Below are 10,000 nucleotides of genomic sequence, written 5' to 3' on the forward strand. Positions count from 1 at the left end.
ATAATGCGTTGGAGGTAATTGTTTTCTTTTAATTACACAAAACGCTATGGAGGACACTCACACCCTCAAAAGATTGGAGCATTTTTTAAGTGCTAAAGCGATATCGGTAGAGATGGAGATAGAGGGGCTGATATGACCACTGTGTGCAACATGATAGAAGAGACCACAAGGAGCATATAGTGATTAGCCACAGCTCCAGAGCCAAGGAAGGAGGTGAACTTGCACGTACAAGCATTCAGAGTTGATGTGGTGGAGTGCCTGCCTGCAGGCCTGAAGTGTGGAGGGGCACAAGGTAGAAAACAACAGGTTTGGTGAACTGGCAGAGAGGTGTGACTGCCTGGAGGAGCAGGTAGAGTTCACCCGGTACCTGGATGCACACATGCATGGTGAGGAGGAGTTTAGCCAGGCAAGGGATTCCTGTGTAGAGGCTCTTCCAAGTGAGATGTTTGTGCATGAGTGAGTGGATTGTGTAGGAGGAGTGCAGTGTGAGCACTGTGGGTACGGTTGAGCGGAAAGAAGGAGAAGAAATGCCACCGACCAGTATAAAGAGGACCGACAGGGTAGATGTTCGATGGATAGGATACCGCAGAGACCAAGGGTGCTGACCCGGACTCAGTGTGGACTGAGGAGAAAAGGTGGTGGCCAGTGCAAGTTGCCCTGTGCCTGGAGCCCTGGAAAAAAAAGGCATGGGTCAGCGTGGGCAACTGTGTTAGCTACAATATGCCTGGAGGAAAGGTGGGGACCAGAATGGGTGATTGCATCGGTCCCAGGGCCGACCAAGGCCATAATAAATTAGCAACACCAGGGCCAAGCGAGCCAGCAGGGCCCAAGGCAATGGGGCCATAGTAGGTGACAATGGCTAGCGGTAGAAATGGACTGACTGGTGGTTGAGTAGAGGGGACTTTAGACCGATGAAAGTGTCGTTCAAATTGTGTGGGGTATTTGGAATTTTTGGAAAATGTTGAAAAAGTTTATAAAAGTTCAGAGAAGTTTTATATCGGTTGGAAAAAGATATATATTAAAAAAAAAAAGAATAAAAAAGAAAAAAAAGAAGAAAAAAAGTTTTATATGGGTTGAATTGGCTAAAATGAACTGACAACTTATCGTGATAGGTTGTACTTTTCAAATTCTCCCTTTTCTTGCTCCTCCAGAATTCAGAATGAATGGAGAATGTGTGGAAATATGGTCGTGTGAGGGTGTGAAATATCTGAGTGGCTAAATTTTAGGTGTGTGTGGTCTTCTTCACCTTTCATATACAGCACAAGGCTGTGGGTAGGTAGCATCATTAACTGAGGGCGTTGCTGTGAGGGTGCAGGTGATACCTTGCCTTTTGTTCGCGAAGGGCACCATGGGATCTTTAACGTCCACCAACAAATGCTGGCAGATGGGACTCCAAGTTTAATGTCCATCCAAGGGACGGCACACATATTGATGATTCTCCCCAACTGTGAAACATCGGGATGATAGTTTATAGCTAGGCTGATATTCAAACCCAGGCTAGACAGCTTGGAGGCAATTGTGCGTACCTCTTGGGGTGTGGATGGTATGAGGAGTGTGAAAGAAAGCAGTGCCCCCTGCCGGAGGGAGCCTCCAGTTAGTTGTAGGCGAAATGGGGGGTTAGATAAATTGGAAATTAGAACTGCAACGCTGCTGGTCATTGACTTTTTTTTTACCCTCGCAGGAGGAAAGGGTATTGCATTTGGGTCCATTTGTCTGTCTGTCTGTCTGTCTGTCTGTTTGTTTGTCTGTTTGTCCACACAGAATAAATATGATTTTCTCGGCAACCGGTGGTCCGATTGACAGGAAATTTCCACCATAGGTGCAGCTCCACCTGTACAATTTTTAATGATACTTATGACGTCATAGGTCACGTGGTTATGGGCGCCATCTTGGAAAAGCCGAAAAACTTTGCACCTCTATATCTAGGAAAGAGCCGCATAGAAAAAAAATGAGACATGGCTCATTGTAAAGAAATCTCTATGTGGAATAAAATATGTTAATGATTATGTCATAGGTGCCTCCATTATGACATCATAATTCGACAAGTACAAAACTTCATCCGATCAAGATAAAATTTCTTGAGCATCATCTAGACTCTAGAGATAAATTGGTGGAGAAAAAAAAAAAACGATGACGTCATCGGTGACGTGGTTCCGCCGCCATATTTTTTTAACACAAAAGCCTTAAAAACCACTGAAAACACATCCTGGCGAGGGTCTGCAATCTCTGATTGCTCTTTCTTGTTTTTTTTTGTATTCGGAGTCGAGGCTCATGTAAGAGCTAACACATTAAACACGAAAACATGCACGGACACATAAAACATACAATAAAGGGGGTGGGAGACAAGAGGGGGAGAGAGAGGGAAACACACAAGCACAACAACAGTAGAGAACAGGGACGTTGGTAGATCTGTGGAAGGGAGAGGGCTGGTGGGTGTGGAGGAGGGGTACATGGTATAAAGCAAATTAACACTACTAGGAATTTCAGTAATGAAGTGGGAGATTGAAAGAAGTGTATTTGGGGTGTTTTAACGGGGGTAGAAAAGATCAAGGTTTTGGATGGGGGAAGATAAGGGATGGTGGTGAACAGCTGTTTTGAAAACCTGGAGGGAGGAGAGTGATTGAAGAGAGTGAGGGAGTTTGTTCCAGAGGTGGGAGAAAAGAGGAATGAAAGAGTGAAAGTGAGCAGAAAAAAAACAAAGAAAAAAAAACACCTTTAGAGGTCATTTTTCCCCGCAAGCGGGGGTTGGCCTTTTTCGGGGACCGTGGTTGTTGTTGTTTTTTAGTCTCCTTTTTGAAGCAATGTTTTACGGCCGGATGCCCTTCCTGCCGCCAACCCTTTTTGTCGCCTTTTTACGACAAACAGGGAATTACCAGTGAACTGGTACTCAAGAGCAGATAGCAGAATTACCAGCAGAGAGCCTTCATTTTGGCAATTTCACCAGAAGAGGGTTGCTGGCAGATCTTGTGCGACCTGCAGGAATATTTGGGACACAGAGCACAGACAGAGCAGGGGGAGATAGGACAGAGAGGAGTCGGTGGAAGACAGAAAGACCACCAACCTGCCTGCGGTGAGAGAGTGAAAGGCCCTCAGAATCAGCTTCATCGCAGGAGATTCCAATGATTCTGAAAGCTTTGGTTTCAACCCCGTGAAGCCGAGCTAGGTGTGAGGCAGGAGCACCGGTCCAGAGGGGAGAGCAGTATTCCAGAGGGGAGAGACATGGTGAATTTTGTAGCAGGAATTGGGAGTTTTGTATTCAAACGTGTAGTTTGTGGGCTGTAGTGTGGCCTGAGAGTTAGGTGTGTAGTATTGAAGGCACTGAGCCTTGGGCCTTGTGAGTGTATGAGAGCTGCCAGAGCAACCAAGAGAGCAGGTTAATTTAGGATATTTAGAACCTTGGCACCAAAGAAAGGGCCTGTGGATCATGTGAGAGGCAAGATGACACAGTAGGTGTCAGGATGGACACCATGGTTAGTAAGGGAGCACGGAGGAAATGCTCCAGGTCAGCCCTAAGGTCTCTGTTGCCATGGTAAGACAAGGCCAGATGAGGAGGCCTATGATAGGGCCACACTGTCTAGCCAGCTGATTGTGCTGGAGCACAGAGTAAGAAAAATTGAGGGCTATGCTACAATTAGTATATAATCGTATTAGGATGTGACCAGTATCCCGAGCAGTGGGGTAAATTGGTCATTAGGACCACCATAATGGATTAAAGATAATTTTGAAAGTGTTTTTGTTATGTACTAGGGTTTAGAGTAGGTTCTCTCTACTTTGCACCATACAATGTGTAAGTAGCTGGTAGGGATTAGTGTAGAGTTAATTGACATTTGAGTGGACTGTTTGTGTTGCAAAATTTTAGGGAAGTAGTCAGTGTCACAGTCGATCACACTGCCTGGCAGCAAGCCAGGCAAGGCCTTACCACATCAGCCCTTTTAGTTTTAAGGTGCATCATCACTTCCTTACAATGGGGAGGAGGGACGGGACCTAGAGCCGTCTGCCATTACCCCTGCTGCCAAGACTACCTGCCATCAACACCTGCAGCCAGCCCACGATGTCCAGCTGCCAGTCTGCCATCAACAAGCATGCTGCCAGCCACAAGACCAGCCTACTGCCACCAATAAACTGTTTACCATGGCTTATCACTTTTATTTGCTGCCCAATGGACAATAATTGTTGCCGGCGAGGCAACTGCAAAGATTATCCGAAGCAGTTGACCCATATCATTACTTAATTTTGAAAGGAAGATCCTGCTCAATGTGGTGGCAAGGAGGATGACCAGGTTCCACCTTCAGAATGACTTTATCAACACAGCAGTGCAGAACGCTGGTGTACCACGCTTTCCAGGTTGCATCGAGTATGCTTTCATGATCTGGAACACAATCCAAGGTATATTAAGGTGCAATAAAGACCTGAAAGTTATTTGGTTAGACTTGGCTAATGCCTATGGCACAGCAACACTCAGCAATAAGCCAATGGAGTCCTTCGACATTCAAAATAAGATACAGATGGCAATCATAACGTATTGTGAAATATTTCACATGAGCCTTTGAAGTAGGGATACTACATCTGAATATATGACTGCATGGCAAGCCCTTGAGGTAGGGATACATATGGGGTGTATAATATCACCTCTACTGTTTTGTGAGGACTATGTAGATGGTCTTGAAGAATGCTGAAGGAACTGCAATGTGGAGTAGAGATGGTGGCTGGTCAGGAGCTCCTTCCCTCCGGTCCATACATTCATGGATGATGTCCATCCTTACAGATATGGCTCTTGATGCTGTGGCACTGCTGAGGAGGCTGGGTGAGGCGAAGATGAAATGCAAGCCCAAAAAGAACAGGAGCTTGTCATGAGTTAGAAGCAAGCATAAAGAGCTGCACTTCATTGTGGCTGGAAAAAGGATTCCACCTGTGAAAGAAGATCCACTCAAGAGCTTAGGGAGATGGTACTCCATACTGCACACAGATAGACATCGGGGACTTGAAGTCCAGAGGTATATGGCAGCTGGTCTTCGAGTCATTCGTTTATGTGGTCTACCTGGCAAATTCAAGGCGTGTTACTTCCTGTTTGTTCTTCTTACGAGAATGCTGTGGCCACTCCAGATGTATTAAATTGCTTCAAGCATAGGTGGTCATGCAGAGAGTAATTAGCTGCCGCGTAATATGGCCTGCATGGCCCACTCATTCTCATCTGTGAAAATGGTCTGGAGTCCCAAAGATGAAACTGAACATCGGACTGTATAGCTTGGATGGACATGCGTACGCATGGGACACTCCTAGTGGAAAAGGCCTCAAAAGGACGCCTGGGTTCCAGCTAATGTCGAGCAGTGGCACATCACTCTTTGTGGGCATAACTTGCTTTTTAAGTTCAATAACATCCCGCACAACCAGACTTGGTGGCGTTATGGTTATAGGGCATCTGCTTTAACTGCATGCGTCGGTGGTTCAAATCCCGTCCGAGTAATACCAAAATGTGCTGCTTCCTTGCTTTATGCTCAGCATTTAAAAGGATAGAGCACGGACAAACAACGCTGGGAAGCCAATGTCAAACGACCCAGTATAACACGTGCTAATAAACTGCTTCAGCAGCACCAATGCTCTGTAAAGAGTACGGTACATCAAAATCAAAAAAGATCTCTCACCCGTAATTGGACAAACGACCAATCAGCTCTCACCTAATCGGTCTGCCCAGCTGCAACTAGGATTTGTATGATTGAATCACCATTTGGCCCTTATGTTCCGATAAGACTGCGTAAAGCGACCAAAAACAGAGGACCTGAGGATGATGTTGATGGGAGAACTCTCGTTTACGCAGAAAGCCAATCTACGGTGCAGCAGTGAGCGAATACCGGCAGAGAGAGTATCGTGCAATTACCCGCGCGAGCAATTCGGTGCAGGAATTGCGCATTTTCAGCATTCACCGACGAGCCGTCGTCGTACACGTATAGAAATACTGCACGGATCATCCCACATGCAGCACGCGTACAATTTGTGATCGTATTTTCGTTCATGTAACAGCAGCAGCCTGCATGGGCTACTCATTCGTTGACCGTCTCCTCCCCGACCCCCCCTATTCCTCCTCCCTCGGGGGTCCCTTAAACCTCGCACGCGCTCTAATGAATATTGGAGCGAGTCTGGGGGGCGTTCGTCGGTGCTCCCGCGCGTACTGACAGTTAAGAGCTAATAATGGGACTCGAGGCTATTAATTCGCGTCGCACGCGGTGCGCGTTCCCGCCGTTTACAAATGTGTTTACGCATAGAGCGCCCGGCCGCCACCAACGGACAGACGCATGGTGGACTCGTTGGACAAAAAAACGCATGGCCGTTCGCTCACAGACAAAGGATTGCGTACGGCATTACGTGCGGTTAAAACGACTGCGTGACCTCCATCGGGAGGTACGTTGATCTTTCATGAATCCCGCGTCGTCGCTTTCGCCATCGTGTTTCACTGCAATGGCCAAGGCGTCCTGACATTGCGATGTGAAAACGTTAAAATAAATGACTAGTCTAGTATAATTACTTTTTGATGTTGTGATGTGGAAGCTTCTTCTTCTTCGGCAGGAGTTGGTGGGTTGGGTGGGTTTTTGATGGGGGTTATGGGGGATGAAGGAGGAATGGTAGAATGCCCAAGGCACAGTTTTCCCAACACCTTGAAGAACGGACGATAAATTACCAGGTATAGTAACCTGGAGAGTACGTGCTGTAGTGTTGGTTATATAAACGAAAGGATCGCGGAACGAAATACTCCGTTTTTCTATCTCTCGATAGATTGTATTTACAAAATTAATAAGAGTATATTACCTTATTGATTGTATATATAATACGTGCGCATTGAGACGTGTAAATAAATACCCTTGGCGTCTTTTTGTTAATATCTCGTTCTGAACAAGATTTGGTTCGTGCGTCTGCTCTGGGTCTGGGAGGTCGCTGGTTCGAATCCTGTTCGAGCCATAACAAAGCCTTGCTTGATGTTCAGCATTTAAAAGAATGGAGCACGGACAACCAATGCTGGGAGGGCAATGGCAAATTATAAGAGGTAGGATGCACTGCGCACAAAATCCATGGATCCTGGTGTAGAGCAGGAACGCGTTTGTTTTGGTGTTCTTTTCCTGCTGTAAATGATTGTTATTTTGCCCCTTTTAAAGCGGTTTTAATTGCCTTTCAGTAGCGCATTATGCTACATTGTAGTTGAGCGCATCATGGGAATTAAACTATCAAATCGGGGTGGGAAAGCATGTCCACTACGCGTTCGTATCCTGAGGTCCTCCCTCCATAGTCCTCCCCCTACCTCCCTCCCTACTCCCTCTTTACCTCCCTCCCTACTCCTCCCCTACCTCCATCCCTACTCCCTCCCTCCCTACTCTCACGTACCTCCCTCCCTACTCCCCCCTATCTCCCTCCCTACTCCCTCCCCCTATCTCCCTCCCTACTCCCACCTACCTCCCTCCTCACCCCCACCTCTCTCCCGACTCCCCCCCCCACCTCCCTCCCCACTCCCACCTACCTGCCTCCCTACTCACCCCCACCTCTCTCCCGACTCCCCCCCCCCCCCACTGCCCTTCCTACTCCCCTCCCTACCCCTCCCTACCTCCCTATTCCCCCTACTTCCCTCCCTACTTCCCTTCCTCCCCCCCCCCCCCCACCTCCCTTCCTGCTCCTCCCACCTCCCTCCCTATTCCCCCCCCCCCCCACCTCCCTTCCTACTCCCCTCCCTACCCCCCTCCCTACATCGCTCCCTACCTCCCTACTCCCTCCCTACCTCCCTACTCCCCCGACCTCCCTCCCTGCTCACCCATTCCTCCTCTTCCTCTTCACCCCTCCCTGCACGGCTTTAAGCATCCCGGCAAAACACTCAGGTTTCTTTCGTATCGTGCTCGCAGATAAACCATAATTGATTCCGTTTCGTATCGACAAATTGCATTTCGATGTGCAACGTGTCCGCCATTCCAAAATCGCTTGCCTTTTCGTATGGTGCGTCTCCGTTGTACACGACGTGTCGCTCATCCTGCTCTTTCTTCCCCGCAGGGCGCAGCTTGGACAAAGACATTTTGCGGGAAGCCTTCGCGGAAGCGGCGCTCGCAGCACACGACGAATCGATATAGCGACGACGACGCAGCGGGCGAGACAACCTCGTTTCGGGGAACACCAGGTCCCTGCTTGGGGAACCCAATAAAATCCTCTTTCCTTTCCCTTTTATGGAGTGTCCTTTGTGGAGCGGCGAGCTGCTCTTTTACGCATTTCAGGAACACCGCGCGGTTCGCCTTTAACACGCATCCCGAGCACTCACTGCGAATACCGCCGTCGGTATCCGTACATCGCAAGCCCACGTACGTACCCCGACACTCTCTCCTAAAAAAAAACATCACCCACCCGCATAACCCCGCAGCACAAAGATGAGCTCGAAGGGGCTTTAAATACCTAATGAACTGGCACCAGGAGGGAGGGGTGGGGGATGATGCCCTCGGGTGCGGCTTCTACAACTACATGGTATATATGGTGAGGAGGGGAAGGGGGATCGACAAGGGATGTGATTGTTTCGTCTCGACAAAGAACCTGATTGCTGCTTATAACGGGGGCTTTTTTTTTCCCCCGCGCCGAGCTCACGTCGGGTCCACACACTCCTGGAGGTTTAGTTTTCCACCATCGCGTCCTTAGCTCCTCCCATTCCCGACTCTCCCCTCCCCGAAGCAAGTCCCGCCCAGACCAAGGAGGCTCCCACCCACCGTAGGGTTATTATCCATCAGGCTGACTGGCAGCTCTCAGTCTATAAAACAAGACACTTGCGTCGGCGCCAGGGTCATCACTCACCGAGCGGGTCTCGCGTGCTCGGGTCTTCTGGCTCCAGGGAAACGACGCTTCCCTCCCTTCAGATTTCCCTCCCTGGCGCTTTCTCGCCTCACATCAACCCATCCATTCCAGTTGAGTCGCCGGTGCTGGAGAGTGTGAGAGGAAGAAGAAACTTCCTGAAGAGGGAGCAACACGCCGGAGGTGCCGCCAGTGCTTTAGCCGGAGCTCGTGGTGCGCGCGCTCTGTGGGACTTTGGGAGAGGGTGAACCGCCGATCCACTCACGACCCGCTCCCCCACCCCGCCCCCCCCCTCCTCAATCTTCCCTCGATCCATTTGCCTTAACCTGAGCTCGGTGGCGGGCGCGGAGGGTACACCATGACGCCCGTGTCGGACTCTCTCTATCCGGACGACCTGTCTCCCTGCGCGCTGCGATCTCCCGACGAGGTGGACATCGACGTGGTGGGTGAAAGCGACGCTTCGGTCGACGATACCTCAGACGTCCGGGGTCCCGCATCTCGCGGGCTGCTCGCAGAGGCCGTGTCGAACGTGGCGGCGCGGGTAACGGAAGAGAGCGGGGCAGAGTGCGCGGACGTCGCCAAACCGGGTGGTAAGAGCGCACTGGTCAAGCCCCCGTACTCGTACATCGCCCTCATCACCATGTCCATCCTGCAGAGTCCGCAGAAACGGCTCACGCTCAGCGGAATCTGCGAGTTCATCAGCGCGCGTTTCCCCTACTACCGGGAAAAGTTCCCCGCGTGGCAGAACTCGATCCGGCACAACCTGTCGCTCAACGACTGCTTCGTGAAGATTCCGCGGGAGCCCGGGAACCCGGGCAAGGGCAACTACTGGACCCTCGATCCGGCCTCCGAGGACATGTTCGACAACGGCTCGTTCCTGCGGAGGCGCAAGAGGTTCAAGCGGCCCGTGGCGCCCGAGCAGCTGCGGGAGCAGGCGGCCGCGTTCCTCATGCACGGATTCGCCCCGTACGCCTTGTCCGCGTCCTACATCCGTCCGTACGGTTTGCCTCCCCCGCCCGTGTCCTGCCACGGCTCCGCCTTGCAGCAGCCGTACGCGTACGCGGCGAGCTGCCTGGGCTCATCGGCGGCGGTGCCGCTCCTGTCGTCCGCCGAGCTGATGGCGCGAAAAGTTCTCGGAGCTCCCTGCGCTCTCACGTCAACCCTTCTGTCCCAGCATCACGTGTCCTCTACCCGG

The 10,000-nt window shown here is 50.4% G+C and overlaps 2 protein-coding genes across 2 annotated transcripts in view; both read left to right on the forward strand.

Moving 5' to 3' along the window:
- LOC137413377 (zinc-regulated GTPase metalloprotein activator 1) overlaps positions 1 to 8,189 on the forward strand; it is a 308,658-nt gene extending 300,469 nt beyond the window's left edge. The window contains exon 13 of the mRNA XM_078774120.1: positions 8,026 to 8,189. Within this exon, the coding sequence (XP_078630246.1) occupies positions 8,026 to 8,102 (77 nt within the window). The 3' untranslated portion in view covers positions 8,103 to 8,189. The remainder of the gene's footprint in view (positions 1 to 8,025) is intronic.
- Positions 8,190 to 8,322: 133 nt separating this feature from the next.
- The window catches only part of LOC137413376 (forkhead box protein D3-A-like), a 2,450-nt gene continuing 772 nt past the window's right edge, over positions 8,323 to 10,000 (forward strand). The window contains exon 1 of the mRNA XM_078784943.1: positions 8,323 to 10,000. This exon is cut by the window's right edge and continues 772 nt beyond it. Coding sequence (XP_078641069.1) covers positions 9,164 to 10,000 — 837 coding nt within the window. The 5' untranslated portion in view covers positions 8,323 to 9,163.

Source organism: Myxine glutinosa, chromosome 1 (genome assembly GCF_964187855.1).
Source record: "Myxine glutinosa chromosome 1, kmMyxGlut1.1, whole genome shotgun sequence".
NCBI classification, from domain to species: Eukaryota; Metazoa; Chordata; class Myxini; order Myxiniformes; family Myxinidae; genus Myxine; species Myxine glutinosa.